This window comes from Schistocerca gregaria, chromosome 1, assembly GCF_023897955.1.
Source record: "Schistocerca gregaria isolate iqSchGreg1 chromosome 1, iqSchGreg1.2, whole genome shotgun sequence".
In the NCBI taxonomy this organism is placed as follows: Eukaryota; Metazoa; Arthropoda; class Insecta; order Orthoptera; family Acrididae; genus Schistocerca; species Schistocerca gregaria.
Genome location: NC_064920.1, coordinates 216,873,088 through 216,900,350, shown reverse-complemented (window position 1 = coordinate 216,900,350; position 27,263 = coordinate 216,873,088). Strand labels below are relative to the sequence as shown.

The following is a 27,263-nucleotide window of genomic DNA, read 5'->3' as shown; positions in this document are numbered from 1 at the left end:
GTTCTGTCAGAAGAAGACAGGTTTACATCAGTGTAGTATTAACGCCATAATACGCACTTCTGATCTGTATTAAGCTTCTGTTGTTCCGTCAATGTTATTCAGTCAGCTTCAGAAATCGCGCATGTTTCTGAGTGACATAAAGCCGATGAAGCAGCTTCAGCGTGCGTACTTTGATGGATACCGTCAGTATCAGTCATTAGGTGATGAGCGGATCAATTTTGTAGCCAGCTTCTCTCACTGCTCCAACCAAACGAATGAGCAGTCAGTCTAGCCTGATTTAAATTGGGTGACGTATAACAGTGAGCGTATTGTGACCGCTCCCATCAGTACATCAGTGTGTACCTGCCGCTGTCGATCACCATCGTTGCCGCTTCCACTATGCAAAGCACAATTCCTGCCAGTTCCCAAGTAAGGAATTTTCATGCCGTGAAAATTTCTCATATTTCAGGAAAAATACAACTCTGCTTCAAACTAAAAGTAAAAATGCATTTTTCACATTTTTAGATAAATCGTATAGAGTACACCAGGGTTTCCCAAACTGTGTTGAACAGTACACTGGTGTTCCGCGGAAGTGAATAAGTGCTCCCAACATTTTGACGATACTAATTATTTTTTAAAATTTTGCTATTTCGGTGGTACTAGTTTTGATGTAAAAGTGAAGTAACCACTGAATAAAAAGGTTGTCATTTTTTAAAAATTTCATTAACCTTCAAAATAAACAAGGACTACCATCCCAGAATCAGGATTCTTAAGGTGTTCAGTCAGAGGAAAACCTTAGGAACCCCCGAGCTATATTAGAAGCGAATTTCAGAATTTGTACGTGATTTTCGCAGGAGGTAGAGATTTTAAACTTCGTACCTGTTACGAGTTACTGAGCTATTTTGATAGCCAACCAAGTAAATCAGTCAGTTTGTTCCCGAGATACTGATACATATTATAAATTGTTTCCTGCCGCGTTTTTCTCTCTCTATATGAAGGCTAATCTCAGAAGCTATTGTAGAGATTCTGGTATGAGTTTATAATAGACTCATTCCCGAAGGTTTTTGTATATAATTCGTTACTGCTTCGACAGACAAGTTGTTCGACCGTAGATAGGTGGGGACAACAAAAAGTTGGCTTCAGACTACTGGAGTAGGGCAAGTAACCCTTACTGAATGCTGCACTACACTTCAAACTTACACACTTAGGTTACTTTATATTTACAAACTGTAAATAAAACGCGTTGCTTGTCAGGAAACCTCTCGAGAACCGCTGTGTGTACCTTCCTTGTCGTTCGAAAATCCCTTTCCCGACAGATATTTTCACCTTGCCGAAAAGACTGAAATCTCATAGTGCAGGTACAGGACTATGTGGCCAATCAGCATCACTCAAGTCTGTGTGCGGCCTGAGTCAAGTTGTTGGGCGGGATGTTTCGTTTGGCCCTTTTAAAGCCAGAGCTTCACGGTGAATCTGTGTGCACCTTAGATGTATGCACAGGAATCCCCGTGCTGTCCCCCGCATTTAAACTTCGGAGAAAGGTCCCATTTGCCGTGCCTTTTCATTCCCACACTGTGATGCTTCTGTGCCGCAGCAGAATTGTTTGTGCGGATGAAACCGGAGGAACATGTACACTTTTCTGACAATGTAGCACTCTTCTTGCGCAACGGTTATAGCGTGGGATGGAGCGTGCAGCTGCCTTTCTGGAGGCCGTATGGGGATGCGAAACAGAGACGGGACGGCAGTGAGATGCTAAATTTAAAACTATTCCCCGGAAATAATAATAATAATAAGAAGAATAAGACGTAGTAGTAGTAGTGGCAGCAGCAACACCGGGAACAGGAAAATCGGGGAAAATTCCGGAATTTCGTTAAATCTCGGAGAATCCTGTGTCTAGCATTGGAATTTAGCTGTACGGATCTTTATAAAACACAAATTTTAAAATAATTTATAATTCAAAGTGTGTTAATTGTTTAAAAAACGATTACATTACTGCATATGTGTGCAAATACCCCTCCCCCCTCACCGTTCACTGTTAATCTATCAGGAGATGCCTTTCTAAGGGATTCTTCTTCTTTTTTCCAAGTTTGAGGAGTCGCGTTGTAGTAGTAAAAAGTAGTAGTAGTAATTGTTATAGCAGAGCATCAGCAGCTCCGACTCTAATGCAAAAATAAGAATAGATTTATGAAGTACTTAGAGATACTATGGACATCTACCTATAAGTGAATTACTGGTTTTTTACACAATTTTTGTGGGAGATAGTCTTTAAAGCGATTTTCATCGCCAGCAAACATACTTATCGTGACAACTGCGGACTTGAAATTTCAGATACCAACTAATTTAAATCGCACTACAATGGTATTTTATTCGTATCAGGTAGTTACTAAACATGGAGCTATTAGATGCTAAGTAAAGGTTACTTTCTACCGCAAAGAAAATATTACATACGGCTGAGTCGCGTTATCATTGGCCATTTACAGTTTCCATCACCTTGCCCTGTTGTAAGTTACTTCCTCTTAAGAGTGCCTCTTATTTTCTTGCGGCTTCGCAGTTTCAATGCAGGCATTTCGTTCTGTTCACCATGCTCCTCTTCGCTTTTACTTGTATGTGCAAGGGCTTTCTAGCTGCGCAGCAGTTTATATTCTAAAATGGCTCTGAACACTATGGGACTTAATTACTCAGTTCATCAGTCCCTTAGAACTACTTAAACCTAACTAACCTAAGGACATCACACACATCCATGTCCGAGGCAGGATTCGAACCTGCGACCGTAGCGGTCGCGCGTTTCCAAACTGTAGCGCCTAGAACTGCTCGGCCACTTCGGCCGGCAGTTTGCATCTGCAGCTGCCTGATCAAATATGAACTTCAAAAGTTTTCAAATTCTCCTCTGTTTCTTTTCTACTTCCGTTTTTCGGTACCGAGATATAACATTTCGTGGTTGCTCTTCTCTATAAAAATACACTGTCCCGCAACTAAAATTCGTGCCATGTCTGTGTTTTCGTTCTGTTCTGCTGTTCATGACATAAAGCAACCGCAGATTCTGAATGAAGGTTTGCTTATTTGTTTGTGTCGGGTATTTCTCTTTAACGGTTGTCCCCTTGAAGCTATCTCAAATATATGTTATCCTTTAATTTCATACTATGTAACTAATTTTTATTCGTTTTTAAGTATGTCATTACTGCTTTATTGAAACGAAATATAGATATTGGAAACAAGGAGAAAAACTGAAGTAGTGCCAACCATTCTGAGGGATTACTAGAATTTTAAGCAGCCCACTCCTCTGTGAAGGGTGGTGGCAGCTGTCTGCGTGCAAATACAGATCAGTGCACTTTGTCTTCTACTCTAGTACATAGAGCGCGCACTATCTCTGACGCAGAGTGTCTACCCCAGGAATTGGAACATCTGAGAACTGTATTTAGAAAAAATGGGTACTCAGAGTGGCAGATTTAGCGTGCTCTCCGCCCAACCATTACAGTACAACCTGTGGAGATGGATGAAATCACGAGGGAGGAGGTAGACACTGCGTTTATCCCATATACAGGCGCACTCTCGGGGAAAATCGCCCGCATTTTGAAGAAACACCGGGTCGGAACTGTGTTTTGTCCTCCGAATAAAACTCTTGCACTGTTGGGGAGCGCCAAAAATGACCTCGGTTTGAGGAGGGCCGGTGTGTACCAGATTCCGTGTCAATGTGGCAAGTCGTATATTGGTCAGACGATCCGTACCGTCGAGGATCGATGCCGTTTCACCTGAGGCACACTCGACTGATGTATCTGAGTAAGTCGGCGGTCGCTGAACATTGTTTGTCGGAAAATCACGCTATGGAGTATGACCGCACGAGGATTCTGGTACAGACGTCGAGATACTGGGACAGCGTTGTTAGAGGGGCCATCGAAATTCGCACCAATGACCACCTCATAAACCGTGACAGTGGCTATAATCTTAGCAAGGCTTGGTAACCAGCGATTGGGTTAATAAAGAGTAAATCGAGCAAACGTATATTTGTGACGACCACGGCGGACAGAGCCATGACACCGACGTCATCTCAGACGCCGTCGCAATCTGTTCCACCGCGACCGTGGCGCGGACGGCGGAGGGAGTGCGCCGCGGGCGGAGGGTATTTAAATCGGCCGCCGCCGCGACCGAACCTAGTTCCCCCTGAGCAGCCATAGCGTACGGATCTCCGTACCGGCACTTTAACAGGAGCTCAGTCAGTCGGTCAGTTCGCCTGATGATGGCTACATGTATGATCGCCGAAATATTGTGCCCGTTGGACACTGTATACCAACAATACACCAGTGGATATTTTGATTATCAAATACGCCGGGAGAAACTCAATAATCAAATAAAAATATGACTTACTCTATCAGAAGTAACTTAACATTGAAAGTCGTACTACCGAGCACATTGCAAGCTTAAGGTGGTCAGATGGCCTACACTCTTCGCAAGTGGAGTAGAACGCGGAAGAATAAGTAGAATTATACTACAGTAGTTCCCCCCCCAAAAAAAAAAGTCTCCATTGTCTGGTGGTGGAAATTTGTGGTATTTGTTTCAATGATGTATAAACTTTCTTTGACGACTGCAGTGTTCGGTACGATCAGTTTCTCGTGTATTATAATAGAAACCATGGTGAAACGTAGTGTTCTTTAGCTCAACAGCTTTGGTAGAAACGCGTGGCACGGTAAGAAGGTCATGCAGGCGAGCGATGTGACATCAAGCTACAGACACCCAGATATGCATTCGCAAGAACTGATGTTCAAATCCCCCGACGGACGTAAAGATCTGGTGTTTAACAGTTACAGTAAATGAACTCCGACCAGTACTACTTCGGTATCTTTGAGGCTGCAGCAGAATCCCTGCGCAGTCCTCTTTCAACCTGTCCCCAACAACGATAATCGCAAAAAAATCTGAACATTCTTTAGTTTTTGTGCTAAAAGAACTGAGAGTGCTAGTGAACAGTGAATTCAGAGTTTGCTGGAACAGTAATTGTCACTGCTGAACCCGGCGCGGGGCACAGAGGTGTCTCCCGCAGCGGTCGATATTCAGCATTTGCAGAATTCAGCAGTCTGGTCCCTTTCTGCGCTTTCACAAAACGTTCATCGAATACTTTTCGGGCAATTTTAGTTTCACGTTACACATATTAAACATCGCGAAATGCGTGTGACTCTGCTTTGGTGAAACTGTTTTTACGAAATGTTTATAATTGCTAGGTATAATTTTAAGAAAACATTTATATCTACAATAGTATTTTTTTTGTGACATTTTCCCCTCCTGTGTTCAACTGACGACAGTGTATGAAAATGGTGGTACGGTAGATTGTCGTCGTGTAAAATTCTGAGAAATGAAGACGAATAGTAAATTTAAAGATACGACAAAACCCAAAGTTGCACCGCAAGGGGTGTCCAGTATTTTTCTATTCCCACGTGCAATCCTGGGACGCAGCTTCCTCCGACTTCCCCCTCTGCCCTTTATCGCTGGCTGGACGATGAGGGAAAGTCGCGGTATACCACCCCGTATCTTCTGAACGGAGAAAGTGGGGAAAATAGTAGCAACATTATGGACCAGGGGTGTGTAGACTAAGAGCCGCAGCCCACACTGTCACTACGTGAGGGCCGCTCTTCATTTCTTCCACAAATACTCACTTCATTTAACAAATATAATTACAACTTTGTGTTTTTACAGAAGCAGATCTTACCCTGCAGGCTCAAGTGCAACTCGTGTGTTGCTGCGACTGCATTGCTGCGCAAGCTCAAAAACAACGTACCGTTAGTTGTTATTCCGAATTGGGATGACCCTGCCCCACTGCCAACGAGACTGCTGTCTCAAAAGCACAAAGTTCTACAATGGTCAGTCCTCTATTTTGCGGGAAGGAATAAAAGATGGTTAAAAAAATTACACGAACGAACTGTGAGGGAAGGGTTGCCATCAGATCAATGGAGGGCGGAAGCGGCCCGCGGTATGTGCATTCCTGTCATTGAGCATCGAAGTACCTGCGTTGTGTTTTGAGGTACAGACGATAGGCGACCATAAAGTTTTAATTTTCACCACCAAAAAATTAGTTTTGTAATTAGTTTTTTCAGGTACATTTCGGCGGCTTTGGTACATTTCGACAGCTCCCTCGAAACACATTGATAAAATAAAGATAGGGTGCGCCATTTTCTTTTGACGTGCTAAGCTGTTATGGCACAGTGCTTTCAGTGTACAAAGACTGCGGTAGTGCACCCGAAAAAAATTCATTACTTCGTGGTGAAAATTAAAACGTTGACTACGCTGTGCACGGTTTGATACCACTTACAGGTTATCTTAATGTTTCAAGTAAACAGGCGTACTATAAACATTAACAAAAATTTGGAGCCTTAGAACATTGCGTATCTCAAAAGGAAGTATATTTAATCAAAGACTTTTTTTATTATATTGTAGTTCGTGACCGCAGATGGTACCATTCAACACAAGTAGCTTTAACACGTTTGGATAAAAATAAATTTAACAAGACGTCAAAAGGCGAGTAATATTTAATCTTAGGATGATGCTATTCGGGTTGTCTCTATTTCCTTCACTAGTGTTAATTCGGTTATCGAACTGTAAGATTTCGACAACTGGACAGACACTCACTTAGAAACGTAGCATTGAAAGATGTCGGCCAACATTTGCGTATGAAAAGTTTGTGCAAAAATAAAAACTACTTACTTGTTTGGGGTAGACCCTTTTTTTATTTTTCGACATAGTCTTCTTTTAGACTTACACACGTCGTACAAAACTGTTCTAATGTGTTGATCGCTTCCGAATAATAGGCACTGTCTAAGCCTGCAAAATAGCTGTTAGTGGCAGCAATCACCTCCTCGTTTGAATAAAAATTTGTCCTGCCAGCCGTTTCTTCAAATTGGGGAACAAATAGTAGTCCAAGGGAGCCAAGTCTGGAGAATAGGGGGGATGTGAAACGAGTTGGAATCCTATTTCCAATAATTTTGCGACGACAAATGCTGAGGTGTATGCTGGTGCATTGTCCTGATGGAAAAGTAGTTGTTTGCGGTCCAACCGCCGGCATTTTTCTTGCAGCTCGGTTTTCAAACGGTCCAATAACGATGACTATCATGCATCTGTAATAGCTTCACAGTTTTCCAGATAGTCGATGAGGATTATCCCTTGCGAATTCCAAAAGACAGTCGCCATAACCTTTCCGGCCGGAGGTATGGTCTTAGCCTTTTTTGTGCAGATTCTTCCTTGGTAAACAATTGTTCAGATTGTTATTTGGTCTCAGGAGTATATTAATGTATCCATGTTTCATCCACAGTGACGAAACGACCCATAAAGTCCTGCTGATTCTTCCTAAACAGCTACAAACTATCCTGGCAACACTCCACACGATTCCAGTTTTTGGTCAAGCATGAGCAGTCGCGGAATCCATCTTGCGGATAGCTTTCTCATGTCCAAATATTTATGCAAAATATTATGTACCTGTTCATTCGAGATGCCCACAGCACTTGCAATCTCACGCACCTTAACTCTTCGGTTATCCATCACCATATCATGGATTTTATCAATGATTTCTGGAGTCGTAACTTCCACAGGGCGTTCAGAACGTTCAGCATCATTTGTGGCCATATGGCCACTGCGAAAATTCAGAAACCACTTATAAATTGTTCTAGTCGAAGGTGCAGAGTCACTGTAATGTTTATCAAGCTGCTTTTTAGTCTCCCGATGCGTTTTGCCTTTCATAAAGTAATGTTTTAATCACCGCACGAAATTCTTTTTTCATCCATTTTTTGACAATCACCCGACTTCCTTGATTCACACGAATGCCAAACATAAAGAAATAGACCAATGTGGCTGAAACTTGGTGTTCGTTCTTTCCAAAGATGCTACCAACTAAACATGACCTCGATACGCGCCAGTTGTGCCATCTCTGACTTTGCACAGGTTCAGACGCCCTTCGTAAACGAAACACCGACAATGCCATTGAACGTGACAGCTAGGTCGTTTAGTAGGAACAAACATAGGTGCTTCCAGAATGAATCTTTCACTCCGCAGCAGAACAGCGGGGGACTGTTCGTAAACCTTCAAAAGAAAGAAAAAATGTGTGCCGGACCAATACCCGACCCGGAGCGTTCCTTTGCTTTCACGGGCAGTGCCCTTACCGATGGAGCTCTACAGGCACGACTCATATTCGTTTTCACAGTTTTACTTCTAGTATTTACCTCGTACTTTACAATCTCCTCTCTAAGTTAGTCCTGCATACCTTGTCAGACTAGCACTGCGCTGCAGAGTGAAAGATTAATCCTGGCATCTTCTTGGCTGTGGCTGAGCAGTTTCTCCGCCGTATCATTCGTTTGAGGAGTACTGGTTCAGCAAGGTAAGCAGGCGACGTAGCGTTAAGTTTTGAAGTAGAGGATAGCCACTGAGGGAAGCAACACTGTGAGGGTGGACCTTGCGTCTTGCCTGGGGGAAGTTCAGTCGGTAGTGGCAAGGTTCCGGGACAGATTCGCAGTCCGTCACAACAGTTTTAATCTGCCCGTAAGTTAAAGCTACAGCATAATTGATGCCGAACACTGATTGCCTTTCTTTGACGACATTTAATCTTCCCTGCGTACTTCAGCGTAGAGAATTGTGCTGTCGAATCTCTGGAGTCTCGTGAGTGTGGTAGAGCCGCACTGTAGAAAACACTCCCCCCAACACGCGCACACCCCAAAGCATAAGCATAGAGTTCCAATTCTGTGTGTTACTACTACTACAAATAGTTCTAAGACAAAATTCCATTTTATTTTCAAACTTATCTCAATAGTTTCTCGTTAAGTGATAAGATTTTTTAATCCTCCGTCTGTTTACAAAAGGATAGATCTTTTGCTAAAGATTAACGAGGGGAGGTTTCGGTTCATTCTTTCTATTGTTTACAAATTTTAACTGATCACTGTTGGCGAATTTCGTGAGAATACAGTGAAACCTGGCTATAACATTATTCAAAGGACCTAGAGAATTGTGTTATAAAAGAGTGTCGTTGTAACAGAATTCGCATTTTCAGTGTTGGCAAATTGAAAAGAACAAATTTATTTAGCGTTGTTTGGTTTTACATACATTACTCACTCTCAAGCGTACATGAATACAGTACGTACAGCATTATGTCAAATACTCAACAAACTTACTATTATGTTCAGTGTTCATTATTTCATTTGAAATTTCACTGCTCCCTCCCCTATCTTCGTAAAACTTGTTAACAATTCTAATCGCTTCTAATGCGTCACTCACCGTACGGACAAGCACCATATTTCTTTCTTCGTGGTCTTCATCTACTTCGCTCACTTCCATGCTCACTGTGGCCATCATTCTTCACTTCATTTGCAATTTCGTCTGCATTTTGCGCTTCGGTTGTAAAAAGTTCCTCGATTGTTGCATGTATTTCATATTTCACTGACTGAGAATATCAAAATTGATCTCAGGCAGCAGTGCAGATAGCAGCAGGTCATCAGTGTCATCGAACGTTTCTTCAGCTTCTGCGGCATTTGTTAATTCGGCTGTGATTCACGCATGATGGAAATAGTTCTTGGTGGTTTGGGCTGTGACCCGGCTCCAAGCTTTGGTAATGCAGACTCCTAATTACTCCTTGGTCCATGGGCTACAATAAGCTTGTCGTATTTGCAGGAAGAAAAACAAGCTTAATAACCTGCAGACCATAGTGTGCAGGATGTGGTGCACAGTTGTCAACGAGAACCAGTATCCTCCTTTGCTGACTTCTAAGCTAACGATCCCAACGCATTTCAGCTTGAGAGTTCGGAGGTCATCCTGGACTTTTATTACCATTTCAATGCACTGACAGATTTTTTACATGCTTAACACACCTAGGAATTTTCAATTTACTTATTAAGAGCAATTTTTTCTTCTCAGTTCTGTCTTCGTTGGGTAAAATCGGAACTGTTGTTCGTTCTCTAATAACTTGCCACCAACACGTTTGGTATTTTTCTTTTGACACCTGAGAAAACTCAAATTCATAGGCGACAGTTACATACCTTTTGAATATTTGACAGTAGATGAGCAGGTTGTTCCATTCAGAGATCGCTGTAGTTTTCGATAGTATTTGCTGAGTAAACAGGCCAAGTATGGCTTCAAAGTCTTCTAACAGACGCGGAAACTTGGTACTCCATTTCCATTGAGATTTATGTTGGAAATCAACATAATGTTCCCCACAAGTTTTCCCCCTCTGCAGTTGTGTGGTTATCAGACTGATAGAACCACTGAGTGGCACAGGTAGGAACATAACTTGTTTTATAGTATTGCTTTTGTGCTAAGATTGTTGGAGAAAAACGTGACATCTGTCGGTACGCTGTCCTCCACAATTTGTAGCTAACAAGAGAGATACGAAATCCACAATATTTGGCTTTCAAAATGACTTCAAAAAATGTTCAAATGTGTATGAAATCTTATGGGACTTAACTGCTAAGGTCATCAGTCCCTAAGCTTACACACTACTTCACCTAAATTATCTTAAGGACACACACACACACACACACACACACACACACACACACACACACACACAGTGCCCGATTGAGGACTCGAACCTCCGCCGGGATCAGCCGCACAGTCCATGACTGTAGCGCCCTAGACCGCTCGGATAATCCGGCGAGGCAAACTGACTTCACTTCGCTCTCCTATGCCCCTAAGAAGAACGCAAATGTACTGTTGATTTCTTGTACGCACCTTGAAGACACGTCAGTAGACGACACCAAACATAATCACTTTCTGCAACGACTGAAAAGGGGGGGGGGGTGGTATGATGGACAAGTTGTATGCCACATATTCAACTGCAAGGAAGTGCATTAGATAGCTGTCGACGATATTTTTTCGCTTAGTTAATCTAGCTGCACTCAATAGTGTCAAAATTTTCAGAAGCAATAACCCTGAAAAGAAAACGCAAGGGTTTTCTTTGGGAAACCGCATTCGGCTTGGTACAATACCAACTAAAGACGAGGGCAATAATGGATCGCTTACCCAGATAAATTCGCCAAAGGGCAGCAAAAATGAGTGGATAAACACTTGGTGTCAATGACAAAACAGCTCAAGAAGCGTCCGCTGCGAAAAGGTGGTGCATCATCTGCCCTAGAAATAAAGATGTAATAACTCGATTTACTTGTGTGGAAAACTTTATGTGCGTGAAACATTTGCTTAGTGTCTGTGATCAGTGTATGCTAGCAGTCATAAGAAGACATCGAATGTTCATTTTATGTTGTGTAAACATAACTGTAGGAATTACCGGTTTTCTAACTTAATAAAATACATTATTTCTTCAAATAACTGTTGATTCAGTTTGCCTTCACATGATTTTGTATTACATTACCTAGTTGTTAATATTTATCGTGTATAGCATGGTGATCGACTGGACCCCACGCTACCACTTACGTAACAAAGGAAGGTTAAATACGTCACAGTCCGCATTCCTTCACAAACTGTAAACCACACGGTAGTCAGCCATAGTTGATTGTTTCTGTATTCACACCGTTGGCTTCACCACTCACTTTGCCAAAAGTAATGCCATGATGTTGCTCGAATCTTTTAAATCCGGCCACTGCTGCACACAGATTCTTCGTCTTTTAATTTCTTATCAAATTCTCCTGCTTTCACCATAAGGAGAGGTCCACTAATGGACACGTTAAAACTTCTGTTGCTTAAACCACTTAAGCATCGTTTCATCCATGTCGCTGCGTTAACCTTTTCGTAACCGCTAAATGTTCGATCCATTTTGTTCAAACGCAGTAACAATTTCATCTTTGTTCTTCCAAATCGTTTGGACAGTAGAATTTAAAAGGCCAAACTGATGACACACGTCAAACTTTTCAGCTCCATTCTCGATTTCATGAATCACTTTCACTTTTTGCTCCTCTGGTAAAACTTTTCTTTTACTGGCCATGCCGTTCTAAAATGCGTACACTTCGTAACAAATTGTCATGGAAACTGACATAAAGTGTACTGTTGAATTCTGCGATGTCTTTTTACTGTCGTTGGGAACTAATTTTTTTTAAATTTTGTATTTACGTTTCCTGAATCACTCCATCTGAATTAGGGATACCACCTCTGAAAAACAGTAGCCATTCTTGTCGATAGATGCCACATTATTTGGACTACTTTACCCTCCTGAGTATGAATCCGTAGAGTACAGTCAGTGCCAAAAATTGTACCGAAAAGTTTTGGTAAAAAGTATGTTAAAAATCACCCATGCCGACATGTACAATTGTTTTGCGTATTTAATGAAATATCCACATGAGCTGATGTAACGTAGAAATGCCAAAAGTATAAAAGCCTTTGTTGCTTAGAAACAATGGGATACATATTGTTCTTAGTGCTCCTGTGCCTACTGCAGTCAACAGTGTACTTCGGTGCTGTAAACGGTACGATTAGTTGCACGACGAATGTCATTGAACTATTGTCCTTCATGCGATCTACACTGGTAAGCGAAAACGTTATGAACACCTGTTTAATAGCGTGTTGGTTCATATTTGGAATGCAGTTCAGCAGGGATTCTTAAAGGCGTGTATCTGACAAGGCCTTTGTACATTTTCGGAGGTATGTGGCACTGATGTTGACGCATAGGCCACGCCGGTAGTTCTGTGGTGATGGAGATCGCGCCCAATACTGTCGCAGATGCGTTCCATTGGTTTCCTATCAGGCCACTTCAGGTAGCCAAGACATCAGTGTGAGTTTACCAATACGGTCCTCAAACCACAGTAACACGATTCTGGCACTCCGACAGTTACCATGCTAGAAAATGTCATCACAGTTTTGGAAGACATAAATGATGAAGTGATGTAGGCGGTCAGCAGTAATGTCCACGTTGTCTACAGCTGTCAAGTTTCTTTAGATTACTAACATAGGAACGACGGAAGTACATGTTAATGTCCCCCATAGCATAATATTGCCCATACCGGTCTACGCCCCTAGCGTGTTGCATGTTTCGGGCCAGATGATGGCGTAGCCGGACTCTGCCATTGGCGTGTTTAACAAGAAACTGGTCTCATCCTACCAGATGTCTAATGTAGATGGTCCCGTGATCGCAGCAAATATGATGGAGGAATCTGTCAACGCAGAAACACGTAGCTGTAGTCTACTGTGGAGTACTATTGTCAACAATGTGCGCATAACGGTGTGCTCCGAAACACTTTGGCCTTCACTGGAGTCTCCATCCATCGCCATATGTAGAGACCGCCTCCGTTATAGACATTCTTGTCCAGATAAACCAATTTTGCTCCGATTTTTTTTTCAGGGATGTATGTATATCTGAAGAGCTTTTTAGAAACTAAGTTGGATTCGGAAAAATGGAAGTCTAAACGATCGGTGAAAGAAAGGTGAATTTACTTTCTTGAGGAAACAGAATATGCTGAACGCAAATGTCAACTGCTACAATTACGCACATTTTTGTTTTCTATTTCCGCGCACAACGCCACTGTGGAAAGTGTTTTCGCTGATGTCGGCTCAGTGGACTGATGAAAGAATAGACTGCTGCCAGGGCTGTGGAATCACACTTACTTTGCTATTTTAACTACCCGCTGACTTGGATGGAATTCTATAAATACGTAAAAGGGGAAAAAGACTTTCTCAAAAAGGTGACACTTTCCGAAAAATATATCAACTACTTCTGTCGCAAAAAGTTCCATGTAACTGTCTTCTAAGTAATATTTATTTACTTCATTTCTACATCCTTTTCTCAGTGTCCCGCCGAGGTCCCAGCTAGATATCCCAACCCTAGCCTTCACCAGTATTGTACTACGCCGTCTATCCTGCTTTACGAAACGGGCCACCCACCGACATCCACGGTCAGTGACGAGGCGTGATCTTCAAACTCCTGGACGCTTGCTTATAGTTTTACCGTGCTTCAGCCACTTCCCATAGATATTGAAGACCGTAGCACATAAACATTCAGTAAGATCTGCCGTTTCTGAGATGTTCCTTCCCAGGCGCAGGGCCATAACAATCTGGCCTGTGTCAGTGTCGCTTATATCAGTGGATTTCCCCATTTGCAACCTGTATCGTGGCTATAACGACTCCCTATTCATTTCTAATCCGCCTATATATGAAGAGACAAAAGGCGTGGGAACCTCCTTTTGCCTAGCGCAGTGGAGCAGCTCTACGGGGCATGGACTCAAGTCCCCCTGCAGATGCCTTCAGCCATGCTGCCTCTATAATCGTCCATGACATCGAATGTGTTGCCGATGCAGGATTTTGTGCAAGAACTGACTTCGGTTATTCGATGGGATTTATGTCGGGCGATCTGAGTGGCCAAACCACTCACTTGAATTGTCCTAGATTTCTTCAAACCGATCCCGTACAATTATGGCTCGGTGACATGGCACATCGTTGTTGGGGAACATGGAGACCATTTGCAGCTATTCATGGGCTTAAAGTAGCCGAACATAACCATTTACAATCAGTGCTCGGTTGATTTTGATCGGAGAACCCAGTTCATTCCGTGTGACCACTGCCGACACCATTGTGGATCCATCACCAGCTTGCACAGCGCCTTGTTGACAACTTAGGTCCATGGCTTCATGGGGTCTGAACCGCTCTCCAACCGATATGGTGACGAACCCAGCAGAGACGCACCAGGCGATTCGTGCTGTCAAGAAAAGCACTCACTTCGGTCGTCTGCTGCCGTATCCCATTAGCATCAGATTTAGCCGCATTGCCTTAACGGATACGTTCGTGGTACGTTCCACATTGATTTCTGCTGTTATTTCACGCAGTATTGCTTATCTGTTAGCACTGACAATTCTACCTAAACACCGCTGCCCTCGGTCGTCCACTACGTTATCCGTAGTGAGAGGTAATGCCTGGAGTTTGGTATTCTCGGTACTTTCTTGACACTGCAGATCTCGGAATACTGAATTCTCTATTTCAGAAACCATTCCGTGTTCTAAGTCATAGCCGTCGTTCGGGCGTAATCACGTAGCACAGAATTTCACATGAACCGCTTGAGAACAAATGACAGCTCCGCCAATGCACTGCCGTTTGATCCACTTATCTTACCGCGTTCAGTATGGGGGCGGTGAACGTTTGGCTCTTTACTTCGTTAGTTACATCGGATCGCTTCTCCTGTTATGTATATTACTCTGTAGGATCCAATTTACGTAATAAGTAGTATAATTTGGCGGAAACATTACTGAGTCTTAGGTACAGTTATTTCATGAATGTTACTTACCTATGGTATACAGTTATTAAAATTGATTTTTTTCGGGGCTCATGCCAGCCTAGTGTAGAAAATGTTGAAATATCAAACACAGATAACAGTTGTTAGAGAAGTTATTGTCAGTATGATTCTGATACTTGAGTCTTCACTCGCTCAGTAAATGTTATTACTCAAAACTACAGTTGCGCTCTACCAAACTACAGTTCGGCAGGTTTGGTATACTGCATGAATGACGTAATAGGTGGTAGAATTACCGTTAGCATTGGTAGCGAAAGAAAAATAAATGAAGGTGTAGTAGAGACAGGGAACCGACGACTTCCCTTTATTTCTTTGTTCGGTTATTTGTTTTCTTTCAGCGTTAGTCCACTGTGTGTTTCATATCCTCACAGAACGTAAATTGCATTGGCGCTTTTATGTAACCAAAGCAATTACTTTTGATGAAAGAACAGTTTTAAGTGTCCGTCTGAACAGCTCTCGGAAGGCCCAACTGTACCAACCGATCGCGTGTCGTGCTCAGCCGATAGCCGTCACTGGATGCGGGTATGGAGGGGGATGTGGGCAGTACATCGCTGTCCAGGCCGTTGTCAGTTTCCGTGACCGGATCCGCTACTTATCAGTCGAGGAGCTCTTCAGTTCGTCTCACAAGAGCTGAGCGCATCTCGCCTGCCAACAGCTCGTGGCAGACCCGAACGATCATTCGTCAGAATGCTAGCCAAACCCGACCATGCATTTTCTGTGATCTGACGGGAACGGGTGTTACCATTGCTGCAAGGCCGTCGGCACAGTTTACGTGCGCCGAGCGAGGTGGCGCAGTGGTGACCACACTGGACTCACATTCGGCAGGACGGCGGTTCAATCCCGCGTCCGGCCATCCTGATTCAGTTTTTCCGTGATTTTCGTAAATCGCTTCAGGCAAATGCCGGGATGGTTCCTTTGAAAGGGCACGGCCGACTTTCTTCCCTAATCCGATGACCTCCCAGTTTAGTCCCTCCAAAATCAACCCTCAACAGTTTACATGCACAAACATTTATATAATAATAATTATTATTATTATTATTTCGTACTCAGTAGAAACTCTTCATTAGGGTCAAAGGCAAGTGTGTCCTGTCATTATTGATAAATGCGAAAGTTGTTCATGAATAGCAGAAACTTGTTAAAACTTTGTCGAAGTATTATAGCGATGTTTGATACTTTTGCTTTGCGTTTTTTGTATCTTCTCTCTCTCTTTATTTTTGAGGAAATTGCGATTCCTGGAACTATATGATAGATCCGTATTGTTTTCTTTGTTTACAATAACATCCTTCATATTTCACGTTACAAATCAACTATTTTCCAATAAAACCTGAATTAAGCATTGAAAATTTCAGTTTTGCTTTAAATACTGTTTACTTTTGAGTAACACAGGAGGATAACAGTATAGGAGAAAAATGTGCCGTAGGTTACTTGGACCGTTACGTATCCTCACTCATTTCCTAGATGCTTCACAACTTCAGGTTTTTAGGAGAATCTACTGAGACATTGATCGCATACATACATCCACACACAAAGAAAGCGATCGTTAAGAGTTAACGTCCAATACGTATGCAACACACACAACGTATAGGTAATGAGGTTACGACATTGAGCAAAGCTACTAGAAAAATTACAGTAGTCTACGCTTACTTATGACGTACGGTGGTTTTACAACTCATATTTAGAAATATGAATTGCTGTCTCATATGGATGTAGAGATAAGTGATAGATTGGTATCTTGCTCATAGGAAAATTTCGTGTGGGTGTGCGTGTGTGCGTGCGTGTGTGCGTGTGCGTGTGCGTTTGCGTTTCCACGAGAAAAATTCACTTTGCAGAAATTCTGTCTTTCGAGTGATGTTCAGAATGTTGTCCTCTGTAAGAGCGGAGTAAAGCTGCCCGGTTCTGAGCTCGCAAGTAACGAAATACGTTGTTTCAGAAACGAGGCGCTATATTTATTGCCTCTTGCGACAACTTTGTGAAAGAAAATAACTCTCACGGCGCACTGTCTGCCACTGCGTACGCTTATAAACTGAATGTAAACAAAGTGAGTGTGTGTGTGTGTGTGTGTGTGTGTGTGTGTGTGTGTGTGTGTGTGTGTGTGTGTACGCGCGCCCTCAGGCAGCGGCATCGCTTAACACACTTGATGGAGGTTTCCCGTGTTTCAACAAGCTCCCTTCCCTTGTGTGTTGCAGACCCGCTGAACCATGCCAGCTCCAGCCGCCGCCCCGGTCCCAGATGGGCCAAAATCAGAACTCCAGGAACTCCAGCTCAAGGCTGGACAGGTTACAGATGAGGTGAGTACCAGATCTCTTTAATCACTGAAACACTCTCACCCTACTGTAGTGATCTCCTGGTGCTTGTTTACGAGGTGGGTCAGAAAAGTGATGAGTCTGAAAAACTGCGTCCAATCTGGCAAGGTTGTGTTCTACTTGTGTAGACTGGTGTGATCATGTCTTCCAGATACTCAGTTTCAGTGAAGTTGTTTTTGTCGTGTGTCACGAAAATGGAACAGCGGAATTTAGAAGAATGTTACGCCATCTTGTTTTGCGTTAATCTTGAGGAATCTGTGAGTGAGACCTCCGAAAAGTTAAAGAAGTCCCATGGGGAACATTCCTTTTCGAGAGAACAGGTGTTTCGCTGACGCAAATCATTTAAGGGGGGCCGAAAACACCTTGAAGATGACCCTGTCTGAGGGACACCTTCAACTTCAAAAATCAACGAAGACGTCGATCTTGTGCGTCGTCTTGAGATCAGACCGACCTTTAACAATAAAGGTGATTAGTGACATGTGAAACTTACACTTTTACCCTACATCAGATTTTGACCGAAGATTTGCAGGGGCGAAAGGTTTGTGCCAAAATGCCGCCTAAAAACGTCGCAGCCAATCAGGAGGACACTCGAAGAAGCACGTGCATCAATGTTCTTGAGTGTGTTTCCAATGACCACGTATGGTTCAGTCATCTGACGACAGCTGATGAGTCCTGGATTCTTAAGTGCGATCCTGACACAAAGCGGCGATGTGAGGAGTGGAACAATGTGACATCTCCTTAAACGAAAAAGCTCGAGTGAGCAAGTAAAAGATCAGAACAATACTGATGTAATTTTTTCCGTAAAGGTGTCGTGCATAAAAAATTTGTTCCTGCAGGCAGACTGTAAACCAAGTACACTACAAAGATATTCTTGAAAGGCTGAGGAAACCGGATATAGCAGACAAATGGATGCTGCATCATGGCAATTCTCCACTTCCATCACGGGATTTTTTTTCTCTCAGAGGCTTTCTTGTTGTTCCACAGACCCCCTATTCACCTGATCCAAGTCTATGTGACTTTTTTCTCTTCCTGAAATTGAAGAATGCATTAAAGACGTAATTTTGGGACTCCAATCTCCAACATTCAAGAGAATGTGACCGACTTTGTTAAAGGCCTTACCATTTGAAGCCTTTCAGCGCTGCTACAAAGTGTGGGAACGACGACTCTGCCGGTGTGTAGCTGTCGAAGGGAACTACAATATTGTCGTTTGAAAAAGATAAAAACTTCGGTGGATAAAAATCTCATCACTTTCCTCACAAACCTCGTGATATCTCTTATCTTTTTCGACATGTTTTTAGTGTCTTCATGTAATACAGATGACACCTTCATCTCGCCATAAAGGCCTTATTTTATAGGCAATAGATTTCGGTGTTACATTACACCATGTTCAGGCCCCTGAATGTCGTAAACGTATCTTTGTCATAACGGTACAAAAAGCATTATCAATTTATATAGACGTATTTTTAAAATTAATCAAACGTTAATTTCATGAAACTATAACAATTCCAATTTTTTAAAGTACATGTAGCCAGCATGCGCTGTGGATCTATCATATAGCAGAAATCTTGCATAAGACCGTGTAGTTAAATCGTTAAATCTTTGAACCATGTGGTAAATTCCATGAGTGCACGACTTAGTCATTATTCGTGTGTAATAATTATACATCGTTATTTACGGTGCTCCACCACTTCCCCAAACAAGTTAAAATACGAACTAGTAGTTGCTGTGGGTAGTCTTTTACTCTCGGCACTTCATGAATGAAGGAGCACACAGACGTCGTACACCGGCCATTGGCAATAGCAACGTAAATGCAAGTAGCGTTCTGCACTCTTCAGAACAGCAGACAGACGATTTTGCAAAATAATTCGTTTTTGCAGCAGCTACAGACAGAAACATTAAACGTTACTTCATTACCGCCACAACCCTCCCCTGCCAGTCCAATGATTTAAAATTACGATGTACTCAGTATAAAAAAGTTATGTAGTCGGCGACTTGAACGACATTTTTCTAGTCTTTCGGTAAATCAAATACCACGCACTTCGTGCGGCCTGCAAGGACATAGCGAATCAGTTGAACAGAAGTGCTGCTTTTTATTAGGGACTTGAAAGGATCCAGTATAGCATGAAGCAGCCTTCAGCCCGAAGATTTATTTACACCTGCTGGTGTTTTAGTAGACACGGTGTTGTAGGTGGTGTGCCGCCTCCTCTGTTCGAAACTGAGTCAACTTACATAATGAAATTATAAGGAGGCTTCAATGTAATATAGAATCGGACCGTGGGATTTGGTCATTTTTCATACGTGCAAGAAGCTGTCATAACTGGAGAATAATGAAAAGACTGAGAGTCGAATACCGAGGTGTAACCTGACATCCACGTTCCTAGAGAGAGCCAGACGTAAGTACCGGGTGTACATAAAGTCTAGGAACACTTTCAGTTATTAATTGCGCAAGAACCAAACATTGTACAGATATCATACAAATGCCATTTTTAAGAGAAACCCTGAATTTTTTTCTTGTATTATACTGCCACAGCGTAGTTTGGTAATTTGCCGATAGTCAGCGCTAGTCGCAAACGTGGCCGTGCTACAGAAGGGGACAGCTGTCTCATGGAATGGCCTCCCCGCTCAACAGATCTTCCTCCGTGTGCCTTTTTCTGTGGGGGCACATTAAAGATCTGGTGTATGTGCCGCCTCTACCACGTGATGTAGCAGAGCTCTGGTAGAGAATATGGGAAGCGACCGTCAGTCGACGATGCCATGCTGGGATGGGTGTGGCAAATATCAATTACCGTATTGACGTCTGTCGGGTCACTCATGGTTCGCATATCGAATGTTTGAAGGGAAAAAAAGCTCTAAGAGTTTCTCTTCAAAATGCAATAAGTATGACATCTGTACAATGTTTGGTTCTTGTTGCAATAAATAAAGTATTCCCGGACTTCATATACACCCTGTATAAAGCACTGCGTTAAAGGTCTTGTGCAGAAACTGAACTTTCATTTGTACTGCAAGAATCGTCTCACACTGAAACGCAAAGGCTAATTTACTTTGGTTACTTTCACCCTATTATCTTCTGTGGTATCGTATGTCGGGGTACCTTTGGGCATTTACCAATAATATACACAGTAAAGAGAAAGAAGGGCTGATTTGGATGTGGGGTTGAGGGGGGAGACACAGAATAACGGCATGTACTAAATTCGCGAACTAGCTTTGTCATAGTGGTACAAACATTCAGTCACAGGATTCGTTGGGAATATTGACTAATTAGTAAGAATTGCAACATTGTCAATGAGCACCAGACCTACACAACGATTTGCACTTTGATAACGTTTCCTTAAGCATAGTGCAGGGAGGTTAGCAGTTTTCAGCAGAATACATTTTCAGTATGATTCCAGGAGAACTGAAAAGACAACAAAAAGCTGATTGATAAATCCACGTCTTAGAGTACACGTTGAAAGGTTTCTTGTGGCACAGTCCTGTTCCGTAGGGTAGTCCAGAACTTTCTCTGTGATGTGTAACTTTTTCGAGTACACCCAAAATATTTTTCTTGTTTTATTGGCTATATTGTTTCCTTTGTTTATAAATTACCAAACCAGATTTGCATGAACTATGCACTGACTCATTCCACGACCATAACCTTGGCTCGAGTTACCTCACGGAACCCGAAAAGGCGGGGGACACAAACAATTCTTCTTTACCAATGCCAAACAGCCCGATAAATATTTATGCCGCTCTCGTTCATATACCGACCACACATACAAATAAGTCAGCCGTGAAGTAAATGTATATAAACGCTGTGCGGAAAAAGTATTTTACATTTGAATCTTTTCGAAATACGTCGTACATAAGATATGTTACGAATACAGTCTTCTCTGTGAAATTTCTAACAGAAAATGAATTTAAAAAATAAAACAGTAGAAATGGTTCGCTCTCAGTTGAGGTCCCGCTTTTAGGCATGGTCATGTGTGTGTGTGTGGGGGGGGGGGGGGGGGGGGGATTGCCTTCCTGTAAAAGCCATCACAAGTATGTGGTTTCGACGGCGATGCTAGCCAAGCCAGCCGGTTGAAATGTTTTATTGGACCACGAATGACACCTGTGCTGTCCTCAACGCGTTGAAAGTGTCAATCGCGGTCAGTCAGTAGTTGTGGGTACATTATATCGGAGCTAAGTGACTCGGAACGTGGGCAAACCGTTGGTGCTCTTGCTCCCGAAACCAAGGTAGCTGAGCTGTTAGGTGTTGAAAGACGTCCCAAATCGAGTTCTACCGCATTCAGCGAGAGCGGAAGGAACATAATGCAGAGAGAGAGAGAGAGAGAGAGAGAGAGAGAGAGAGAGAGAGAGAGAGATCGAGACAGCCAGTCGCTGAAGGGGATTGTGACGAAAAATAGGTCGACGTCAGCTGCAGAAGACACTTAAGGAGTGAATGTCGCACTCACGAACGTATGAGCATTAAAGCAACACGAAGGGAGCTCCATAACAGGGGTTCCAGGGCGAGCGAGCTGGAATTCCAAAACCACACAAATGTGATGCAGATGACCATGACAGGAACACGTGGTACTAAAGCCGTAAAACCTGGACAGTGGAAGAAAGTCATTTGGTTGGATGAGCCTTCTCACATTGTTTCCAACGTCCAGCCCAGTTTACGTCACAGGAGTGTTACATCACAGGGGTTCGATGAAGATTTGGGCAGCCATATAGTGGTATGATACACAAAACAGAGCTGTACACTGTTGCAGAAGCAACGAAAAAAGTATGCCAAATTAAAAAAAACGCAAAATTCCGATATTGGCGAAGTTTTACACAAGCTTGAAATTTCACACCAACTTCAACGCGATGTGCTTTTAAATAGTTGCAACAACGAAACTCCGTCGAAATCTGACAGAAAACTCAAAGAAATTATGGTCGTATGTGAAGTACACCAACGGCAAGACACAGTCAGTGCCTTCACTGCACGATAACAACGGTGGTGATATTGACAACAGTGCCAGAATAACAGTTCCTAAAGACGGTTTTCCGAAATTGTTCGCAAAAGAAAGGCGCAGCAAATATTCCAGAATTACAATCAAGAATACCTGCCAACGTGAGATACTTAGGAATCTTCGGTGTAGCGAAACAGCTTATAACATGAAAAAAGGGCAAGGTGTCTGGTCGAGATTGTATATCAGCCAAGTTGCTGATACAATAGTTCCAGATCTAGCAGTCATATACAACCATTCGCTCGTAGAAAGACTCGAAAGTTTCGCAGGTCACACCAATAACGAAGAAAGGAAATAGGAGTAATCCGCTGAAAAACAGACCCATTTCATTAACGTCGATTTGCAGTTGGATTTTGGAACACGTAATGTGGTCAAACATTATGAATTACATCGAAGAAAACTATTTAGTGACAGATAGCCAACACGGATTCAGAAAATTTCTCTCCTGTGAAACAGATTTAGCTCTTAATTCTAACGAAGTATTAAGTGCTGTCGACAGGGGACGTAAAATTGATTCCATATTTTTAGACGTCCATATCACTTTTGACACCGTTTTCTAATCAAATTGCGAGCCTATGGAGTACTGTCTCAGTTGTGTACTGGGTTCGTAGTCTCCTGTCAGAAATGTGACTGTTCGTAATAGACGGAAAGTCATAGATTAAAACGGATGATGTAAAATCTGGTGTTCCCCATGGAAATGTTGTAGGCCATCTGCAGGAGACAATCTGAGCAGCCGTCTTATGTTTGCAGATGATGCTGTGATTTACCATCTTTTAAAGTCATTAGCTGATCAGAACGAATTGCAAAGTGATTTAGACTAGATGTAGACTAGATACCTCTATGGTACAAAAAGTGCCACTTCCTGTAAACGATAAAAAGTGTGAAGTCATCTGCACGAGTACTAAAAGGAATCCGCTAAATTTCGGCTACACGATAAATCGCACAATTCTAAAGGCTCCAGATTCTGCTAAATACATAAGAATGACAGTCCCTAGTAAATTAAAATGAAGCGACTACGTAGATGGATAATGTTGTGGAAAAAGCAAATCAAAGACTGCGCTTTATTGGCAGAACACTTAGATAATGTAACAGGTCTACTAAGAAACTGCTTACGCTATGCTTGTCTGCCCTCTTCTAGAGTATTGCTGTAAGACGGGCAGCTCGTTTTATATTATCGGAAAACAGTGTGTGCCACGGATATTATACACAAATTGGGATGGCAGTCATTAGGAAAAAGGTTTACTCGTTGCGAGATTTTTCATGAAATTTCAGTCACCTGCTTTCTCCTCCGTATGCGTCCGCCCCGATAGCCGAATGGTCAGCGTAACGGACTGCCGTCTAGAGGGGCCCGGGCCGGGGATATTCTACGCTCAGGTACTGGGTGTTGTGTTGTCTTCATCATTTCATCCCCATCCGGCGCTCAGGTCGCCCAATGTGGCGTCGAATGTGATAAGACCTGCACTAAGGCGGCCGTATCTGCCCCGTAAGGGGCCTTCCGGCCAATGACGCCAAACGCTCATTTCCATTTTCCTCCGTATGCGAAAATATTTTGTTGTGCCCCTCTACTTAGAAAGAAATGATCATCGTAATAAAGTAAGAAAAATCAGCAATCGCACTGGATGATTCATGTATTCGGTTTTCTCACGCGCTGTTCGGGAGTGGAGCGGTAGAGAATTACCTTGAAGGGGGTTTCATGTACCCTATGCCAGCCACTTAATTGTTAATGGCAGAGTAATTATGTATATGTATTCCAACTTTAGGCAGAGTTTACGTTCCAATGAGTGAAACAAGGCGGTGGTGCCGTGAAGATTTGAACACCTACTTCGTGGTATTCCACGGGCGCCATGGCTACTCCGCAAGGTTGCGTTACTGCCAAGAATGAATTATGTCACCATTTTAGCTAAATCAGGTCCATCGTAGGATACAGTGTCTTTTCCCCAATGGTGATGCTGTGTTCCAAGACGACAGGGCCTCAGTCCACAGAGCTCGCGTCGTCCAGGACTGGTTTTTTGGGCATAGGGATGAACTGTCGCGTCTTCCCTGGCAACCAAAGTCAGCAGAGCTGAGTATTATTGAGGCTTTGTGACCTACTTCGGAGAGAAGGGAGAGTAATCGCTATCCACCTCCACAATCGGTAAGTGAATTTTCTACCCTCTGTATGTCCATCTCTGTTCCACAGAGGATGTCAAATTAAATACCTTTCAGCCGTCAATTTTCGACCCTATTTTATTTGGCAACTAGTTTCGGCGTTTTACTACGCCATGTTCAGACCTCTGACCGATTTGCAGGAAGAACTACCTCGGTTGGGTTCAAAACAGGGCCCGGCAATACCGTTATTAGTAGATACTTGCTACAGTGATCGCGTCAACCATCACCTGCCGGCCATTTAGCAGGAAGAATGGTAAGATATCCCTGGAAACCATAAAGGACATTTAATTACACTGCGGAACAACCATTTTGTTCTCCTAGATCTGTGACTTGTTCTTGATTAATTTTTGGTCTCTGAATTAAGAACTGTTAGCAGTTTTTCTCCATCACGTCAAGTTTTTAAGGTACAGGATACTCTCTCTTTACCCTAAAAGTCAATAAACTGTGCATACAAAGGAAAATAAAGTGGGTACTAACCAAACGCAGTAGAATATTTGAATATTTTATTCATTAAAAAGTTTGTTATAATATTGTTAAATTGTGTTTATACAAATAACAAAAACAAAGATATTAGGGTACAAATTTTCGGTTATAACTTTTCCTACAGTGTTTCATCTGTGGACATTCTCACTTAATGCTCCAACAGTAGTCAGCCATCATACCGATATCCCATCTACCTTGATACCTTGCTTCCATGACCTTCAAATCTTGGCGGAATCGCTCACCCTGTTTAGCACCAAGATTTTCTGGAAAGTTAGCAAGATGGCTACAGGTATGTAAGAAATGCAGTTTGATACTCATGTTACAGCCAAGCTTTTTAAAGCTCCCTAAGAGTTGTTGAACAATTTCGACGTAATTCTGGGCTCGTGTATTTCCTAGAAAGTCGTTGACAGTACTTATGAATGCCAACCAAGCATTCTTTTCAAGTTCGGTCATTGTTTCTGTGAAACGTTAATCTTTAATAAGTTCTCGAATCTGTGGCCTATCAAAGACACCAGGCTTCATCTTCTCATATGACAAGCTAGGAAATGCCGAAATGATATACTTAAAACAGTCCCGTACAGTTGACAGAGCTCTAACAAACTGCTTCATGAGACCTAGTTTTATATGTAAAGGCAGAAATATGTTTTTTCTGTCGACAAGTGAATGATTTACAACGTTTGGATAATCAGGTTTCAGGTCAGATCTTGGTGGCCACTTTGACTGCACCCAGTGCTTCTCACGAGCTCTGCTGTCCCACATACACAGAAAACACGGGTACTTGGTATATCCGCGTTGCTGGCGAAGAAGGAAAGAAATCATTTTAAGGTCAACACAGATGATCCATTGGTGCAAGTTATATTGCAACACGTCAGTGATCTCCTTTAAGTTCGTATTTTTCATGAAAGAAAACTGAACGTTTTGGGACTGAACCGTATAAATTTTCATTGTGGAGGAAAACACACTTCAAGCTACGTTTTGAGCTATCTATAAACAATCGCCATTCGGTTGCGTTAGTGTTTGATTTTCCCAATTCCCTTATTAAACTAGGTATGTTGCGGCAATACACAAATCCACCAGGACTCCGAGAGAACGGCACTTTCGATCGGAAGTAGGTGATTTTAGCTTCTTTTTCCAACAAGGTTTTTTCGTGCAGTCTTGATGTTAGAAGTTCTGATACTTTTTTGGATAGTCCCAAATCCCGTACCAAGTCATTTAACTCGTGCTGATTAAATCCTTTACGAACAGTATCGTCACCTTTAAAATCTTTGTCGCTGCGGTCACTTCGATCTTCGCTCGACGCATCTTCCTGTATTTCCAAAGAGGGTAATTCTTGAAATACTGGCACTGGAATTTCAGCTGAATGCGGCACAGGGCATATAGCTGGCTTTAAAGTAGGGTAATCTATTTTATATTTGTCCTTTTATGTTGTATCCTGACGTTTTTACTATACAAAAGTAAGTATCACTGGAGTGGTCTTTGGGTTCTCGCCAAATCATTCGTATGCCAAACTGAAGTTCCTTTTGTCCACATTCTAAAGCCCTCCACACACTGCTTGCACACTTTGTGAGAGGTCCATGATTTATCTTGGTTGCCAATTTTTACTTTAAAATAAGCAAAATAGGCTTCCCTGACAAAATTACCGATATTTGTCCGTTGACTGGGAATGGTTAAAACTGCCACATAGATAACAAAACGATTCTGGGCTGTTTAAGCACTTGCGACACGAACTACCAGCGACAGACGTAAAGAAACTTTTTCGGTCGTACATAAATAAGAAGTAAATACTGCTAATCTCGTGTAAATACAAATTCTTGCACTTCGCGTCGGAAACCGGTCTTAACTATATCAGAGCGACAAGTACACGTGTTTACTACAGCGGCTCATGCGTAACTGAACACATTAGTCTAGACAATATGAACCTAAACCTGTCGCGCTGCGTCACTATCCCCTCCAGTCGTCACTGGTTTAAGGTTCGCCGACAGTGGAGCACATGTTTTCTATAACATGTATATGCGCATGCGCAACAACTGTAGAAACAAAACCTGACGTGATAGGGGAAAAAACTAATTGGTTTCGGAATCAGCATGTCCTTTTATCTCTAAAACAGCCTAAAAATCGAAGCCAACAGTGTTATCCATTCAGAGACGACTGGAAACAGTTTCGAATGCCAGCGGTTTTCCTACACTGTATTTGGTGTGG

General features: G+C 42.5%; 1 protein-coding gene across 9 annotated transcripts in view; it reads left to right on the top strand.

Annotated features, from left to right (window-relative positions):
• Positions 1–27,263, top strand: part of LOC126337131 (synaptosomal-associated protein 25) — a 352,176-nt gene that overhangs the window by 183,870 nt on the left and 141,043 nt on the right. For all 9 annotated transcript variants that reach the window (XM_050001443.1, XM_050001440.1, XM_050001441.1 and 6 more), the window contains one exon: positions 17,347–17,448. In XM_050001443.1, the coding sequence (XP_049857400.1) occupies positions 17,359–17,448 (90 nt within the window). In that variant the 5' untranslated portion in view covers positions 17,347–17,358. The remainder of the gene's footprint in view (positions 1–17,346; positions 17,449–27,263) is intronic.